Below are 19,641 nucleotides of genomic sequence, written 5' to 3'. Positions count from 1 at the left end.
AGGTTAGTTTTGCATTTGATTCAAGTTTGGGTATAGGTTTGGAATTAAAATCAAGTTGTGGGTTAGTTTTGGCAAAAATCCTATATATAATTCTCATAATATAGGATCTCAAACTAAAGTCCAAACTGGCTTATGAAATCTCCAACCGCTATGTGAATTGAATTTTCATTAGAGGAGCATTAATTAGGTCCATTACTTTGATTATAATGGTCTCTCTATACTCTATGTAAATGCGATATCATATGATCAATACGTAATACTATTGCGTCTCGTGTTAACGGTAGACAATTTTCTGGTCACTCGAGAGGAATTATTTTATCTTTGTATGAACGTGTGTGAGCAACTAGCGAAGCGAATGGGACAAAAAAAGCGTTGGCCTTTTAGGAGGGTGATGGGGCTTAAAGATGGACGCAGAAGACTCTACCATTAAACGAAAGGTCATTCTTCAGAGATGATAACATTAAAAAATTCCAGAAAATAAAAATCAAAACTTTGTTGAGTGACTTGAGTCTAATACATTTTTCTTTAATTAAATCTATGCATTTTAATCTCATAAGATCAAAAACAATTATTATGCTGACAAAGACCAAAATTTTAACACAAAATGTTTAGGATAATTTTTTCAAATAACTTTTTTAAAATATTTGTCACAAAAATAAATTTCTTTTTTTTTAAATAACTAATATAACCTTTTTTTATTTTGAAAATTTTTATTTTTTATTTTTTATTTTTTAAAATCCAAAACTATATCCCCAAAACTCTATCTTATCTAAACTCTAAGTCTATATTAGTTAATTCTAGGTAAAAAATCCTTTAATAAAATTTAGTTCGGTCATTTTTTTCATTAAAGAGTATTTTGTGAATATTTCGCTCAAATATTTACATTCATGTTTATTAGAATTTTTTTATAAATTCTTACAATAAAAATGCAGTCCACTAAATAGGTTAAACATCTTCTGCTTCAAATGTAACATTTCGTTACATAACCTTAACAGTGCACAAGCACAATGCACCTCAGTAATCTTACACCATCTTTAAACCCTAACAGTAATCAGAATGAGAATCATCATAGTAATCTATTGCAGTAGCAGAAGATGGCGACATAACTTCTTGCTCAAGCAACTGAACCACCTGGTTCATAGCCGGTCTGTCTTCCGCATTAGCAGCTGTACACCTCGCAGCTATCTCAATCAACACCTCCACAGAGTCTTCATCTACGCCAACACATCTCTTGTCCATCACATCTTCTAACCTATCCTCCTTCAGCAAAGTGTTCATCTGATAGAAACAATATTTCATTAGAAACAGAACAGTTCTTGTTGGATCAAAGCCGAAGATCTGAGCTTATTTTTTTACCCATCCGACAACGTTTAACCCTCTATTAACAAATGTCGTGTCCGTTGGTCTTTTTCCTGTAACAAGCTCAAGCAGAAGAACCCCAAAGCTGTAGACATCAGACTTCTCAGTCGCTCTACCATTCTGCAAATACTCTGTTTCCGCAAGAAGGTTATAAACGAAACAAATTACTTGTTCTCCAAGACTCATTAAAGAACAGTACCTGGAGCAAGATAACCAAAAGTGCCAGCTACTACAGTTGTAACATGAGCCTCTTCGTCAACAAGAAGCTTTGCAAGACCAAAGTCAGAGACTCTAGGCTCTAGCTTATCATTAAGTAGAATGTTGCTTGACTTTATGTCACGGTGAACTATCTTAGGGCTACAATCATGGTGCAAATAAGCCAGACCCCTCGCGGAACCCAGTGCAACTCTCAACCGTGCGTTCCAATTCAACAAACCATCTTCTTGAGATCGTTCTTGTGAGATCAAGAAACCAAAAATACACACAAAGATCAATATGAATCACCAGTCTGATAACTAGGCCTAGGATTTTGAACCGAACCGACCAAAAATTTCAGATAGTTCGGTTTTCGGTTCGGTTCTGCAATCAATTACTTCGTTTTTTTTTTTTATAAAAACTTATATCCAAACCATACCAAAAACCCCAACTGAACTAACAAATTTTGAACCAAAGTAACCAAAATAACCAAAATTTACCGGAATTTTAACAAATTAAACCAAAATCTAACCAAAATCAAAAACTTTAATAACATTTTCAAAAACCGAACTAACCAAATACTAAACCGAACTTTTATTTTCGGTTAATTCAATAGGATTTATGTTAAACCAAACTAACCGAAAACCGAATAACCCAAACTACCCGGACCGAATAACCCGAACTAACCGAACCCGCATGCCTACAGATAACCATAGAGAAGATAAGTACAAGTGCAATTACCATGGAGAAGATCGTCTAAGCTTCCAACAGTGAGATAATCATAGATGAGAAGTCTTGAAGTTGGTAAGCGGCAGTAACCACGCATGTTCACTAGATTGATGTGCTTGACACTCCCCAAAATCTCAACCTCTCGCTCAAAAACCCTATCTGATCCTTGTCTACTCCTATCTATCTTCTTGACAGCAAACGTTCCAAGATCATTCATTACCATTCTATAAACCGTCCCAAACCCTCCGGAACCAACAATGTCTTCTTCATCAAGAGACTCCAGCTTCTCAATCAGCTCGGTTGAGGAGTAAGGAAGATCTCCATGGAATGTGATCAGCTTCTTACTTGTCTCACAAGGTTCCTTCTGTTTCTTGACTTCTGTGTACTTCTTTACTTTTCTTTCCTTCTTTGAGAGCATCCAAACCCATAGGAACACAAAGATCACAATGAATGCAATAGCCATTGTAGACATTGCACCTATCAAGATTCCTTTGATCAAGTGTGATGACCTCTTTGGAGAATCTGTGAACATTCCAAAAATAGAAAGTTTAAGACAAAAGGAAGAGAATGAGTGTGTTTTTAATAACAAGAACTTGCCTGATTCATCATCACTTTCTGCATGAGGAAGAACAACAGGAAACCCCATTGATGTTCTACATGGCTTGTGAATCTGGCGGCCGCAAAGATCCAAGTTACCAGTGAATCTAACCATTCAGACACAAAACATTAGCACAAGACTTTTGTCTGAAAGTTCTTGATCATGTAAAAACTCACGAATCAGCTCCAAATCTTCTGAGAACTCCTATATCAGGTATCTCCCCGGAGAAGAAGTTGGTTGACATGTTCCTGAATCAAACAAAGAGTTCAAGAACATGTTTCAACAGTTACATCTAAAAGGCTGAGACTTTGTTCTCTACTTACAAGGAGCGTAGACGTGTAAGACGGCTAATAGAGGAAGGAATAGCACCCTTCAGTGTATTGCTTGATACATCCCTGGAAACATCACAATCCGTTGAAATGATCAAACATGAAAACATCGAAAAAACCGAAAAAATAATTATGAATCTTACAAGATAGTAAGGAAAGTGAGGTTGCCTATGTTTGGTGGAATCTCGCCTTGAAGATAGTTAGCCCTTAAGTAACTGAAAGCAAGTTCAAATCAGATATACACCAATGTCCATGTCCAAACATTACTAAAGATGTTAGAGACCAATATGACTTACACAGCTCTGAGCTCAGTGCAATTGGTGATTTCATTAGGAATAGTCCCATGTAAGCTGTTCTGATGAAGTGCTCTACATAACTCCAACCAAACTTGGATTAAAAGACAGAAACTTTAGCAATAAAAAACAAAGAAGCATCACTCACAGCCTCTGCAGTCTACTGAGTTTCCCAATGCTAGGAGATATGATCCCTCTTAGTTGCATGTAAGGTAAGTTTCTGCATCAAAATAAACAATGCAGATTCAAAGAAAGAAGCTAAAGATTGAGAATGTGAAAAAAGACAAGAGAGAGCAGTTGTTACACTGAAACAACTCTTTGGTCTTGAGGGTTACATGAGACACCAGTCCAAGAACAAGGAGACTCATCTGAATCTCTCCAGTTCTCTAGAGAGTTCTTAGTATCATTCCATCCACTTTTCAACTCCAGAAGAGCAAACCCTTCAAGATTCAAACCTCCAAATTTCATTACATTACTAATAAACCACGACAAAAGCCAGAGACTTTAGAGAGAGAGTATACACTAACCATCGAGAGTGAGAGCAGAAGAGCATGAAACGAAAAGGGTTGTAGCTGCAGAAACTACTGAGAAGACCCAATTCAAGATACCCATTTCTCTGATTTCAAGTGAAAAGGAGATTATTAAGTTCGATTTGATGGAGAAGAGTAGTCAATAAAGTATAAAGACGAGAACTTTATCCCCCAAAGGAGTGCCCTCACTCGAGGATGTGAGGACTACTTCATGATGAAAAATCTTAACTTTTGTTTTTTCCTAAAAATAATTTTTTTTAAATTTTAATCTTTTATTTTTTTTTGGTTCTTCCCTCTTCTTCTTGAGCTAAGTGAAAGCAGAGATTTTTGAAAAAATCTCTACTTCTTGGAGAGATGTGCAGACCAAAGAGAAGAGAGAGAGAGTAGATAGAGTTTGTAAATCAAAACACTCGCGAGTACAGTTTGTGAAGTCTAATCGCTAATGATTAATAGTCACCAATGAGTCAATGAAGGTGACTTAGTTTATAGAAGTGAAATTAAGACGCGAGTGAGCGAGTGAAAAGTTATGAAAACTTTCTTGTATTTACTTTTGTCTGAGAGATCTGCATTGAAACAAATGTTTTGTCCGAGTCATGTTGACCAAAAATCTACAGACTATTTTACCACTTGCATTAATCACAGATAGCTAAACCATGAAAGATGATTGGTTTTTTGTTGACCGGTTAGACCAAAACCGGGACGTTGTGGATTTTCTGTTTCATTCATACAATAATTAAAGGTTTTTTTTTTTTTAAATGATTTATTATGATCTTACAAGTATGATATAGGAAAGATTACATAGACGATTCGACAACCGACAATACTACCTGCCTTATGAAGACCTACGCCTAACTGCATCACCTGAGTCGTCCTATGAAGATCCACGCCTGACCAGATTTACTTGCACCATGTTGAAGATCCCTTGCAAGTCTTTCCGTTGTAGTTTGTGCATAATTGCTTAATAAACCGCTCTCTCCGGGACTTGAAACCTGGATTTCCTGTAATTTGCAATAAATTGCATAGTGTGGGATTTGAACCTCAGACCTGGGTGTAGAAGCCTTTAAACCTTAACCAATAGGCTACGGTGCTTCCACGTAATTAAAGGTTTACAAACATATATTAATGATTATGGACTATAGCACATGAATTTTCCTTGTTGGCAAAGGGGAGAACGTGTTTGAAAAAGACGAATTTAAATTTACCCAAAACTATTTTTCTTTTGAAGTTTTGAATCACTTGATCAAACTATTTATGTGAAATTCTTAGTTTGGGCTTTAAAATTATTAGTTGGGCTTTAAAATTATTAGTTGGATTCTCATATATAGTATATAGTTGGGTTTGAAAGATGTTTGAGTTCCAATTTGACTAAACGTTTGGACCAGTTGTTAGTATACAAACCCATTTTAAATTATCCAATTGAAATTTTGGACCAACATGGCAACATGAAAGATAAACAGATCATCATGTAAGGAAAATAATTTGGTTAGATTGTACCATGTTTTTTCGAAAAATTAAATTGATCATAAGCAAACTCTAATTTACTAAATATGATTGTTCTTCAATCTTTAACTTTATTTCTTCAGTACTTTATTTATGTTTTGCAAAACAATTTTTATATCACCAATAAAGCTGATCCAGCCTAAGCAATTTTTGTGCAGAGTAAACAATATCAATCATTAATAACAGTTGAAATATTTTTGTTATAGAATAATTTGTTTTAATCAATTTAAATATTGAAAGAGATCATTTAACTGTTTTCTGGTACCAAAACCTTACAAATTCATAGTAACATATACTCTCTAGAATAAGAAAAATGGAGTATAGTATGATTTAACATCAATTGTTCTTTTTATATCATAAATAAAAGTTCTCCACTCAAAACAATCGGTTCATGATTTTCAATATTGATTTGTAATCCTTAATTCTTCTTTTTGTTTATTTTATTCTTCAGGCAAATTTTGGAATCAATATTAATGAAACGCATTACACATAAGAGTAATTGATACTTTGTTGACAAAAAAAAATTGATACTTTGTTTATGGTCATAATTATATTTTGCCTAATGATTTTGAATAGACCTTCCTGCTGCTATTACCAACTACTAACTCCAATTGTGATTATTTTTTATCTCAATATGCGTAATTGTCCAGTTTCAAGCATATTCTATTTTATAACTTTTTATATGTTTACTGTAGTTGGTTCTTTTGTTCTACATTTTGCGTTAATTTAAAGTTGTTGCTAATAACAATAGACATGCAATTTAGTTGGAAATATTCAAACACATGTAAGTGACGCTCACATTCGAAGACTAACACATCAGACTTTAATTTCTTCTAACAAGTACAAGTTGTATTTGTTCTATTTGTCACACAAGTACGAGTTATGTTAGAACATCAATATCTCGTTGACCATATTTTCAATTGGAACAAATGTAAAGCGACAGGATAAATAAACAAAACTAGAAAAACGAGTTCAAAACCCTAAATACTAATATACTGCGCTCGTTTGATGCAATTGTTCAAATCGATTGTGAGCCTCTCAAAGTGCTTACACGTGAAATGTATAAGCATTTCTAAAATGTAAATATTGCTTCCATTGTGATTAAACAAAATTTACTTTTGCTTTGATGGATAATAATTATTAGTCGTTTAAGAATTTGTTCTTTTTAAACTGGACCAATGAAGGCAACGAAGCATAAGAGTTGTTTGACCATTTTTAATGGCTTGGCACTATACAACACCATAGTTATTATAACTCGACATGTGGATTCATCTTTAGAGAAAGTAAATTAAATTATTGAAAAGTGGTAATATTCATGTGGTTCTTGATTTTTCAGAAGGCCAATATAGAGCAAGAATCAGAATATTAGGAAAATAAAAACATTAACGTGATAAGCTCTTTTATTCTATTAATTGAATGGGAAGACAAAATAAACGCGCTTTTCGTCTTTCAAAAAGAATTCAAGATACTAAACAAAGTGAAAGAGGAAGTGATTCCCATAACATATATCATCATCCATCACTTAATGGAATCAAGAACATGTTCGTTTGGTTTGTTTTTTTTATTACTATACCATGGCACTTACTAATAGCAAATTAGCAGTATCAGTAATAATCTTAATAATGTATGATTTTAGAGATTTTGAATGGATGGTGTGACAATACAACATGATCATTATTGTTATTACTAAACTAGGGCATTTGCTAATAGCAATTAGCAATACCACTAATAATCTTAAACGTGTTTCAAGAATTTTGAATGGGTGATTTGATAGGACCCCATCCATTGTTCGTGTATAGCAGTCGTCCGTCGGTCTAATAAAACTTATCTCTAAAATATATTGCAATTTAGATAAGCATAACAAAATTTAAATACCATAAAACCAAGAATCTTATCAACGCGCAATTCTAAAATGGTGATTTACAAACAAAAAACAACCAATTTGTTTTCATAAGATAATCTTTTTATATCTCACCTACTTTCAAATATATCATTAGACAAGAATTAGAAGCATAGTACATACTTATACTATGTTCTCGAATAAAATTAACAGTTGCATTAATAAATGAACTAGATCTCGACCCGCGCAACCGCGCAAATTTTTGTTTTTTAATTCTAAATTGATATATATTATGATATATATGTGTCTATCAATTTTTAAAACATAATAAGTTTACGGTATTTTTTTTTATTGAATAGATTGTTTCAAACTTTCACATGTATTTGTATATTTTTCTATATATATATATTCTTAGATTATTATTTTCAGATTATTATTTCATTATTAAAATCGTAACTATATATATAAAGATTAGTAAAATATTGTTTTATTGTCATATTCAAAAATATTGTAACATTTCACAAATTTAGAAAGTTTTTAAATAATTAAACTTTTCGCTTCATAGATTTATATTATCGAAATCTATCGAGTAAATAATTAAACATTTAGTTTTTGTTTAATTTTTAAAATAAACTATATAGTTTAAAATTCGTTTTCATTGTTTAAGGCAGTAAAGATTAATCATTGTTAGATAATATAATTTTTGTTATTTAAAAAAAAATCTTTATAATTTTAAAAGTTAACATCGACAAATATTTAAATATTTAATATATGAAGGTATAATATTACAACATTAAATTATATCTATTTAATTTATAATATCTAAAAATTTAATGGATCATCTATTGTTTAAATCTAATTATTGATAGCCCAATAAAAATTTCTGGTAGACCCAAAAGTTAAATGATAAGATTAGAGATTAAATGTAAAATGACTTTCTAGGAATATGTCCATTAGGTCCATTTTTTAAAAAATCACACATGAATCAAAGTTGTGACTTCTGTTTTATATAAATATATAAGATGAATGTGTGCTTTTGTAAGAAAAAATGTACAGTGTTTAAAGTAAACAAGTTATTTAAAGATTTAATTATTCTAGCTAAGGAAACTAAAGCCCTTTGTCAAATAAAAAACTAAGGAAACTATGGAAGGATAATGGATGGTGTATCATTGATATGGTCGAGACATTGAGTGTTTAAGATTTTTGATTTTTTTTTTCTGATTGCTAACTCGAATATGCTCTACATATATGTCTCGAGCAATGCTGTAGAAGCCGGATTATGATTTATCTCCACTTTATCCTTATTCTTCACATCTACATTAGTCAAATGTTTTTACATTCCCAAGTTTTTTTGTACCCAATTCAAACCATATATACACAGTCCATGACTAAACCAATATTACACCAACCAAAACTGAAACCAATCTTGGTCCGGCTGTCAGAGTTAGTCGTGAGATTTTGGGTGGGCTTATATATGACTATGCATTTTTACTCTTAAAAATTTGAGGATCCATAACTAATGTTTTGCTTCGCTATGTCCAAATCGGTTTTATCTTATCGGCGGTCTGAACCAAACTTTATATTTTGGCACTTTCATATGTATGCCAAATCAAAACAACGTAAATAAAACTGAATGTTTTTCATATGTATGTTTTCAACTTCATCTTTGTACTGGTCAACAAAAAAAGAGCCTTTTGTTTTTTCAAGGACTAGTCGAAGTGATACGAAACGGAAAATTTACTTTTTAGAAGACATTGTCTTTGATGATGTGGCTCTTAACTTCCACTTACTGCTCATCATTTGCGATCATGTTCGTATATATCTTTAGTGACACTCTCATATTCAAGAGTATCAATCAAGATATGGACAAATATACTCTCTGTCAACAGCATTATCTCTAGAAGCCAACTTCGTTATCAATAAATTCTATAGGAGATATTAAACCCGTGGATAGTTTCGAGTCTTATTTGGCCGGAGTAGACCGTGTCATATGGGGCCTAACGAGCATTTTGTTAGTGTATTCATTGTGTTTTTGGAATGTTTATGAGATATTTTCTAGGCTGGTGTGATTCTACATTAGATGAGAAATACATATTCTCTTACCAGGAACATCTCTCACCCGTATTACAGAGGTTCAATATTTTTTTGTTGTCGCATAGTAAGGGTTTCTCACTAGTTTTGGGTTTGTTGATTATGTAGACCGCACATCTTATGTCTGTGCATTTCAAACTCGAATCATCTGATCTTGCTTCCAATTATATATCCTATCTTTACTCATATATTCGCAAACTTCATTGGACCTATTATAGAGTTGGCAAAATTTATATTATTAATATTTCTAATTTTTAATAGAACTCTAACTTAAGGGTATTGTACTTGACAACTTGGTTACACACTTCGGTTGCAATACCATTTATGTATATATATTTTTCATCGATGCATAATTACATATTTATTTAAACCCTTTAACAAAAAAAATATTTAGAAACAAAATACCTCAAACAAATTAAATATGAAAAAAAGAACCGAGGAGCGATTGCCGGATTGGGCAGTTTTAGAAACGTACTATTGAAACTGGCAAACTACGACTTTATCATAAAGTTGCAGAGAAGCACATGTCGAAGGTTCGATTACTTTTTTTTTTTTGCCATAACAAACCTATTCTTTACGTTTATTTTTTATTTTTGTTAAACTTATTCTAGTCTTTACGTTTTTAACACCAATTTTTTAGGTCATCTCCAAAACCATTTCTTCAGAGAAAAGCAAATCCGCTCATTAAGTCTTTCCCGTGCGAAAATATAGTAATCCAACTTGTCAATTGTCATCATAAAAGTAATTAAATGTCACCCTAAACATATACAGATCCAGGGTAGGTCGATATACGTGGTTTTAAACACTCAGTAAATATATATTTTTAACCATTTGGAAGCCAAGTTATCTATGCCTATTAACTTTTAATATTTTGGAGACCATAAACGAATCTTTCGTTAGTTGTAACTTATCCCCAAAAAGAGCTCTGCATAGACAACGTAATATTGTTTGAAGAGGTACATATCTATAGTTCTGTACAACAGCATTGAGCGGGAAGAAAATTGTGAAAAGGTAACCGCAACGCATTGGCCGTTCGGTAATGGTAATCGCACTTGCTTTTGGAATAATTGACCAGGAATCAATTTAGTGGAATGGTGAAAACGACACGCACTTCTCTCCCTTACCATTTGTATTGCTAAAACCTGACGCATTTTGATCCTCTTCCTCCCACTTTCTGGTTTTAATTACCCAACTATCATTTGCTAACTTAATTAAATACTCGTCGTCATAATTAACTACAAAGTAAATTCGAATGGACCTATGCGCGTTTACTGCATTTATAATGTGTTTCACGTGATCATATGCATATACGTATAAATACCAATACGTATACATATTAATGTGTACTATTATATAATATGTTACTTCCTATGTATTTAAAAGATTAATGTTTAAGATTTTACACATATTTTTTAAAAATACATTTTTTGTTTATTACTTTTTGTTTTACCAATAAATTTTCAACACTCATATTTTTAAATTTTAACTTATGTTTAAATTTTAAAAATAGTTACATTAGTTATACTCTAAAACATCAATCTTTCCAACACAAAAATAAAATCTAAAATAAAATGCAGTAATTTACTTATTTTTTTGGTTTAATGTTGATTAGCTGCTTTTCTGCCAACTAATTGCATGTTTTTAAGTATTCTTATATTAGAATTTGTATTGCGTTTTCTATAGCGTATAGTGAATTAGCTATATTTATAGTGGCAGGTGAAAACAATACTGATCGGATCTTTGGTGTGCATTACCAGAAGCTGACACCAATTTTATTGCATTGATCATAGTTTTTTTTATCATAGTTGTTATAATCTTTTCATCGTTGGGGGTAAGGTTAAGAACTAAGAAGCCTTGTTTTGATCTATGTATCCTCTGCGTTTCTCTTTTATTTGTTTTTCAGTACGTGTTGATACATTTTGATTTGATGCTAACATATATAAACTTATTTTCCGCCTTCTATAAGAGAGGATCCTATGAAAATATATGATGAATTGGTTGACAATATATATATATATATATTTTTTTTTACAGCAAACGGTTCTTCTATTACTCAAACTTGAGGTGGTCTGAGAAGCCAAACCGGAATAAAACAACCAATAAAACATAATGATCTATGAAAAGAACGTGCACTTTTAGCTAACGCATCTGCGATCTCATTCTGCGCCCTTGGAAAGTAGGTGATGTTGAAGTCTGAAAAACACAACCGAAGAGTTTGAATGTTTTCCAGCTCGGTTGAGAAGTTGGGCCAATCTTGTGGCTGCTCTATCATCGCAATCAGGTCCTTACAATCCGTCCCAAACCTTTGATAGGTGGAGTGTTGTATCATGCTCTCCATTGCCCACTTTAGCGCTTCCAGTTCTGAGTGTAACGTTGTCTCCCTTCTCCGCAAGTTCCTTGACCCCATGAGTTGTATCTTCCCCATTGCATCCTTTCAGACCCATTCCATTCCACTAAATTGAGCTGTGGAGGTCCATGAGCCATCCACCATGCAAATATTACTCAAGCTTAAGATTTGTGGTTCTTCAATATTCTGTACCAATTTTGGCGGAACCGGTACATAGTCTCTTGCATTAAACCAAGCTTGACACTCACTCTCTGCATATCTGACTAGCTCCAATGGATCTCTGTTTATGCTTCTAAACAACTTTTCATCCTGACTTTCCAGATATACCAAATTATCCAAGGATAAAAGTCTCTATCATCTTCTGGCTCCAGAATTCCATTCTTTCTCCAAAAGAGAAAGTCCATATTAGTATAAATACTTGATACATGAAAGATTTCAGAGCTCGATGGTGTTGATGATAATTCCCATGCTTGTAAGGCCGGTGGTTGACAATATATATAAAGATGAAAATTGTACATCTTTCTCTCATAATGTTCTTAAACTATAGTTATCTTTGTTTTAGGTTTTCAATTAGTTTATATTATTTATGTTTCGTTTGAAGTGATATTTTATTTAGGGCGATCATATTAGAAAATTTTGCATAATATCTCACATGCCTTATTTATATACCTTATTAATTATCAATACAACATTTATTGTAAATTAAATGGGGGAAACAAATAATATTTCTACGTTAATGTAATGAATTATACATAACGAAACAAAATAAATGGCTACAATTTTACTAAAAGTACTGTATGAAGTATAAGATATGTTAAAGTTATTCATTATGAGTATTGTCTTCAAAATATTCAAAATATAGAGTGTTTTTGGAGATGCTATAACAGAAACCAGTATAGTTGGGAAGTGATCACATTATGATTAGTGTTTCCCACAAAAAAGATTGATGATTGAAAAAGCAATCACGAAAAGGCTGATATCCACTTAAAATTGAAATGGAGTTTCATCATTACTGTGCAAAAAAGTTTAATCAGATCACAGCCTCTTTAACCATTCTATGTGTTTCTTCTTTCTAGACCTTGTGGTATGATTATATTTTTTTTATAATAGATTTGTTTTCTTGTTCTACTAGTAGAAGATCTGGACAACTATAGCATAGTATCGTTTTTTTTTTGAACAAATTTTTTTTTTGAACAAACTATAGCATAGTATCGTTTTCTTAGTAAATCATAGCATAATTAAAAATCGGAGGAATTTTGTGAACCGCTAAAACTAAATAAAAATATGGTCGACTAATAGTCAACGTTTTAATAATTTTTTTTATGAACTTTTGATACGTTTTTATTATGTTGATTATCCTCTAAAAGGTAAACCAGATAACTCTTTGTAGTCCCACTAAAACATGTAAAACTGTATACTTCATAGAAATATATAATTTAGTTCAAATGACTATAGTCTATTGGAACACTATAAGGATTAAGTTCAAATATATGATATATCCAAAATGACTATTGTCCCAATATATGGAGTTTTTTTTTTTGCCCACCAAATGACTATAGTCTACTGGAACACTACATACATTATGTTATTCAAAAATTGTTTAAGACTTACAGAAGAAATGATGTATAAGTATGAAACTTATATTTGATCAAAATTCCAACCGTACAATTAATAAATTATTAGCTAAGTTTAGTTCTAACTCTTGAATATTCATATACCATTTTCTTGGTCTATGTTTTGATATACCATTTAGGTAATTGTGTTATTTCTTATTCTCTCTTTTGTTTTCCCTCTTACTCTCTCTTATATTTTAGTGTGTATATGGGTCTTGTGTGTTCCAGGATCGTTCTTTTGATCACCGTCCTGTCTCCAGAAAAATGTGTTTACACTACCTCTAGTCTCGAGAGGTTCTCTATGAACTTGCTGTATGGTTTGTAAGTTTGTAATCTGGTGTCTTCTTTAACTTAATGAAATTCAGATGACAAAAAGAAAAACAAGTTGTCAGTTGCTGCCATGGTGTAGTGATTTTCATTGCGATTCCCTTCATCTACAGATCTGAAATTATAGATAGATAATTATATAAAACACACGATAAAATATATATACTACATATATAAGAATAATTTTTTACACTTTTCCATCATTGACCACCTGAGAATGGCCTTAGACGAAAAAAGTCCGGGAAGTTATCTGAACGTAATGAGCATGATGGTTGACTCTTGTGGATTTTCTTTTACAATGTTTTGGTCTCTTCAGATTATTGTAAACACGTCAGTCTTCGTCTATTCATTCTAATATTTTTGGTCCCAATATTTATTTCGTTTTTCTTTGTTATATAATCTTATAAAATGTGAGATATTGTTACTCAATTAGAAAATACTACAAGCAAAGTTTAATAGACTAACACTTAACAGAAAGTAATATTACATTTGTAACTTTAAGATGAGAGGTTATGAGTTTTGGTCCAAAACCTTTTTTATGAACTGCCATGTATATTCTGAAAAAAAAAAACAATTGAAAAGTGTTTGTGTTCGCTGGGATAAAAAAATGTATTTGTGTTCTAAAATAAAAATTGCTTTAAATTTTAACTACGTGGTCCAATAATTTAATGTTCCAGACTTTTCGAACTACAAATTTTGAAATCGAACTAAAATGGATTTAGTAAGATTATTATATTTTCATAACTATTTTCCTTGAATCGTATCTACAAATAAGTTGGAGCTTGTAGTGATCGCACAACACAATTCAACAGGGATATGAATAATTGTTGCGTACGTCACCAGAATTTTAAATGATCCAGCTCAATTATTTTCATAGAAATCGTCCACAAAATCATGTTGCCAAATGAAATTAATCTGACAATAGTTTTTTTGGTGAGTGAAACTTATAATAATGAAACAAATCAAGAAGGTGGCAAAGAAAAAAAATGTAAAAAAAAAAACAATTCAACAAAAGAAAAAAACCTCATGGTACGTATATTTTTGATCAAACAGAACCTCATGTCTCGTGTAGTCGTGGTGTTAACTACGTAACTAATACTACTAATTAATTAAGAGTCTTTAAACGACTGAAGTTTTCAACGCTTATACGTATCTAACTCATGCCTCGTGGTGTTAACTACGTTTGTTTCTTACATGCATGCGTATGCGTTCGAATGTGTACAAAAAGAAACGTGAATATCATTCATTTTTTTCAGCTCGAAATGCAAGTTTTAGTTATAACAACTGGGGTTTCTAACTCTGGTGGTAAAGGGTTCACGGCTGTGAGTCCCGTCATCCGGGTTCGAATTCCGACCACTGAGGAATTTACATGTAAAACCTTAGCATTCGAGACCGAAGATCGTTCACGGTGATACCAGTGTAAACTAAGTCTTTGGTCATTCGGTCTTTAGTTTGGACCACTTTGGTGGGATCATGACACTCAGTTATCAAAAAAAAGTTTTAGATATAACTTTTAGAACGGACCAATTTCTTCGGAGTCAGTAGGTTTTCTCTTGCTGAAGACAACCTTTCGTTGGTCAGAAGTATAAGAATAGCTAGCTTTACAGTTTAGTAAAAAAAAGAAGAAAAAGTTACAAAACTCGATCAAATGACCAACTTCAGTTTAATATTAGTTTACGAGGTGCGACCAAAGAAACAAAATATAATAACATGGTTGAATTAGTTGACTAGGTTTGAATGAAAAGACCTATTCGGTTCAGCCGTAAACCCGCATTACCAGTAAAAAAAATCGGTATACATAATACATGTAGGCCTTGATGAAAAAAAGGATTTCGACCTAGAAACATCATTTTCATATAAATTGTAATGCATACAAAGAAAACGTCACGATGATCAATTCTGCTCGCATTATCTTTTTATTCAGGTAATGATACTGTTTCAGATATAATCGATCAATCTAGCCATTAAGAGAGTAGTACATTACCTTCTTTTGGTCAAAAACGAGTGAGAGTACATTACCTAAGTGATATTGGTGCTTAAGCATCTAGGGATCTAAAGTTAGTTGATTTAAAATAGATAGAATAATATACTTTTAGAAATAATATATTTTTGGAGAGAAAAATAGAAACAGTAAAAACTCATCTTAAACATGAACAAAACTATTTTATGATTTTTGATGTTTAAAATATCATTAGAAGAATAGAGCAGATCTGCATAGTTTGTTTTATAATAATTTTCAGATTTGGTTAAATATAATTTTAAATTTATTATGATTTGTGTTTTCTACTGTAATGTGTATTTTTTGAATAAGAAGTATAAAATCAAAATAATGTAGAAACAAAACTGACAAAAAGCTTGACCCATTTCGAATTTTTAGAAGAAAAAATATTTATCTGAAATTTTAACTAGAACGACTTATGACATTTCTCCATATATATAAATAAAGCATAAGTTAATGTACATCCTATAACAACATAAGCTAACATTTATAGGAACATGCTGTTATTAGAGTTGCTTTGTGATGGGGCCATAGCACTTCTATTGGAATCTAGATTTCAATGGATTTTCTGATTTTTTTTCTTTAAAGTTTAGTTTTGGAAGAAAAAGAAAAATAAAGTTTAGTTTAATTAATTAATTGAAAAATAAATATTGTAATCACTAACACATGTCTCTTTCACGGCCATATTATTAAATTACCAATTTGTCCAGATTCCAACAGCTCCACCCAGGACTGTCTCCACCATCTTCTTTTTTCTTAACACTATAAATAGAGTCAGGTCCAAGATGAAAAACATAGTCATTGGCCTTTGAGACAACAATAACATACAAAAATACAGAAAGTACAAATTTAACGGTTACTTTAGTAGTAGTAATTACTACAAAATGGAGAGAAAGTCTCTAGAAGTCGAGTCTATGGATCACCAAAAACTTTCCTCCGCCGTGTACGATGGCTCTGTTACGGCCGTTGATTCTGTTAAAGAAGATGTTCAGGAGACCAAAGTCGTTTATAGAGGCTGGAAAGTCATGCCTTACATCATTGGTAACGCAATAATATTATCATTTACCGTGCTCTATAAACTTTCTTCTTTTTAATGTTAAAAAAAAACTTTCTTCTTTTGGAAACTATTTCTTTTGTCGTTTTGTTGTCTTAAGTTTTCACTTAGTCATAATATTGAAGTCTTATGATCTTGGTTAATCTTTGTTGTTGTTACCACCAGGAAATGAGACATTTGAGAAGCTTGGGATCATTGGAACACTATCAAACCTTCTGGTTTATTTAACTTCTGTCTTCAACATGAAGAGTGTCACAGCTGCAACAATCATCACTGCCTTTGCTGGCACAGTCAACTTCGGAACTTTCGTCGCTGCTTTCCTTTGCGACACTTACTTCGGTCGATACAAGACTCTTACCGTTGCGGTCCTCGCCTGTTTTCTTGTAAAGATCCATCCCCTCATAACTCTTTCTTCCTCTACAGGCAATATTGGTTTATAACCTAAAAAAAAAAAATCTGGTTCTTGTTTTGTAGGGATCACTTGCGATACTATTGACTGCTGCAGTCCCACAGCTACATCCAGCCCCATGCGGCACAGCGAGCTCGTGTATCGGGCCAAGTGGTGGCCAGATAGCGTTTCTACTGATGGGTCTTGGGATTCTTGTCGTGGGAGCAGGAGGGATTAGACCGTGCAATCTAGCTTTCGGAGCTGATCAGTTTAATCCGAAGAGCGGGTCAGGGAAGAGAGGGATTGATAGTTTCTTCAACTGGTACTTCTTTACCTTCACTTTCGCGCAGATCTTGTCTCTGACAGTAGTTGTCTATGTCCAGTCTAATGTCAGTTGGACCATCGGTTTAACCATCCCGGTTGTTCTAATGTTCTTGGCCTCCGTGATTTTCTTTGCGGGTGCTAAGTTGTATGTTAAGATCGAAGCCTCAGGTAGTCCATTGGCTAGCATAGCTCATGTTATAACGGCTGCTATCAAGAAACACAGGTTAGAGCCAGTGGAACAGCCTTGGCTGAACCTTTACAACTACTACCCATCAAAATACGCAAACGCCAAGCTCAAATACACCCAACAATTCAGGTAAACACACACTTTTAAACCGGTAAAAAAACACCGTTATATATATATATATATTTTTTTTTGAGTGAATGAATGTTAAAATTATTCATATCAAAACTTTTTTACAATGACTGCATCTATAGTTGATATATATATACTTATACAATGTCTTTTTTGATGCTTTATGTTTACTGAGAGAGATTCTTACTCGGCAGGTTTCTCGACAAGGCGGCGATCTTGACTCCTGAAGACAAGTTGGAGGCTGATGGTAAGCCTGTGAATCCGTGGAATCTATGTACAATGCAACAAGTTGAAGAAGTGAAGTGCATCATGAGAGTGCTTCCTATATGGTTTGCTTCATCGATCTACTACTTAACCATGGCGCAACAAATGACTTATCCTGTCTTCCAAGCTCTCCAGAGTGATCGTCGCCTAGGCTCCGGAGGTTTCATGATCCCGGCAGCCACCTATGTTGTCTTCTTGATGACTGGCATGACCCTCTTCATCATATTTTATGACCGTGTCTTGGTTCCTACATTAAAAAGAATAACCGGTATAGAGACGGGTATAACGCTCTTGCAAAGAATTGGAGCCGGGATTTTTTTCGCCTTTTTAAGCTTAATTGTCTCTGGTTTCGTCGAGGAACGTAGGAGAACTTTAGCACTAACTCAACCGACACTCGGTTTAGCGCCACGGAAGGGAGAAATCTCCTCAATGTCGGCTATGTGGCTGATTCCGCAGCTTGTACTTGCTGGAATAGCCGACGCGTTTGGAGCTATTGGACAGATGGAGTTTTACTACAAGCAGTTCCCTGAGAACATGAGGAGTTTCGCTGGTTCTATCTTTTACGTAGGAGGAGGAGTTTCGAGTTACATCAGTAGCTTCTTGATCACAACGGTTCACAGGATGACGCAGAACTCGGCGGGTGGTAATTGGTTAGCTGAGGATTTGAACAAAGGGAGATTGGATTACTTCTATTTCTTGTTAGCTGGAATCTTGGCAGTTAATTTTGCTTACTTCTTGGTGATGGCAAGATGGTATAGGTACAAAGGAAGTGATGATGAAGAGACAAGTTATGAAACCAGTGGAGATATCATCAAAGAACAAGACAAGAACAAAGTCTGATGATCATATTTCACTTCTTTTGGACTTTAAGTCTACACTCTTTGGATTTTCTTGGAATAAGCCATGGAAAAACGATGTAATGATATACTTCCTGTGGCTCCTTTTTATTTTATTTTCTGGTTAATATGTTTGATCACATCTCTTTCTTTCTATCAATGTGCAGAAAAGGGAGATTATAACATTACATGTATTTGCAAAATAAAAAGAAATCGTCTTGTATTTTAAGCATTATGTTTCTATTACTGTTTTTACTCACCATGCAACATAGCCACCAAAAATACTACTACTTAGGCATTTACTAGTTACATATGCATAATTTGTATGGACGTGTCAAGCACAGATATATTGAGACGGTTCATGAGTTCTCTCTACGCTTCTATTGTATGTTACACATTATGTTTCTAATATTGTATTTCCTCACCATACAACATAACAAACTAAAATAATGAAACAAAGCCACCAAAAATTAGGACAGAACTTAGGTTCACCCCCTAGGGTGAACTTTTAAATTCACCTCACCCTTTAACACCAATTAAATTGACACATAGATTATTAACTAAAAAACAATAAATTAAATAAAAAATAACTACAAAAAATAAAAACGCTAATTTTAACGACGCTAACGCTTTCCGCTAAACCCTAAACCCTAAATTTTAAATTCTAAACCATATACCCTAAATTTTAAACCCAAATCCAAATCCCTAA

General features: G+C 33.0%; 2 protein-coding genes across 2 annotated transcripts; one reads left to right on the top strand and one right to left on the bottom strand.

Annotated features, from left to right (window-relative positions):
- Positions 1 to 869: 869 nt before the first annotated feature.
- On the bottom strand, positions 870 to 4,115 carry LOC103837424 (LRR receptor-like serine/threonine-protein kinase FEI 1). Its single transcript, XM_009113781.2, has 12 exons — positions 4,031 to 4,115; positions 3,808 to 3,943; positions 3,652 to 3,723; positions 3,507 to 3,578; positions 3,354 to 3,425; positions 3,205 to 3,276; positions 3,058 to 3,129; positions 2,881 to 2,987; positions 2,296 to 2,805; positions 1,559 to 1,813; positions 1,357 to 1,490; positions 870 to 1,278 (listed from the first exon to the last, which is right to left on the bottom strand). Exons 1-12 carry the CDS (start codon positions 4,113 to 4,115, stop codon positions 1,042 to 1,044), a joined length of 1,824 nt encoding a protein of 607 aa, XP_009112029.1. The 3' UTR covers positions 870 to 1,041.
- Positions 4,116 to 8,212: 4,097 nt separating this feature from the next.
- Positions 8,213 to 19,178, top strand: LOC103837423 (protein NRT1/ PTR FAMILY 2.11). The gene is made up of 4 exons (XM_033280908.1): positions 8,213 to 16,791; positions 16,970 to 17,187; positions 17,279 to 17,832; positions 18,027 to 19,178. Exons 1-4 carry the CDS (start codon positions 16,635 to 16,637, stop codon positions 18,934 to 18,936), a joined length of 1,839 nt encoding a protein of 612 aa, XP_033136799.1. The 5' UTR covers positions 8,213 to 16,634; the 3' UTR covers positions 18,937 to 19,178.
- The last annotated feature ends 463 nt before the right edge of the window (positions 19,179 to 19,641 follow it).

This window comes from Brassica rapa, chromosome A09 (assembly GCF_000309985.2).
Source record: "Brassica rapa cultivar Chiifu-401-42 chromosome A09, CAAS_Brap_v3.01, whole genome shotgun sequence".
Lineage (NCBI taxonomy): Eukaryota > Viridiplantae > Streptophyta > Magnoliopsida > Brassicales > Brassicaceae > Brassica > Brassica rapa.
This window is presented reverse-complemented; position numbering and strand designations above follow the sequence as displayed.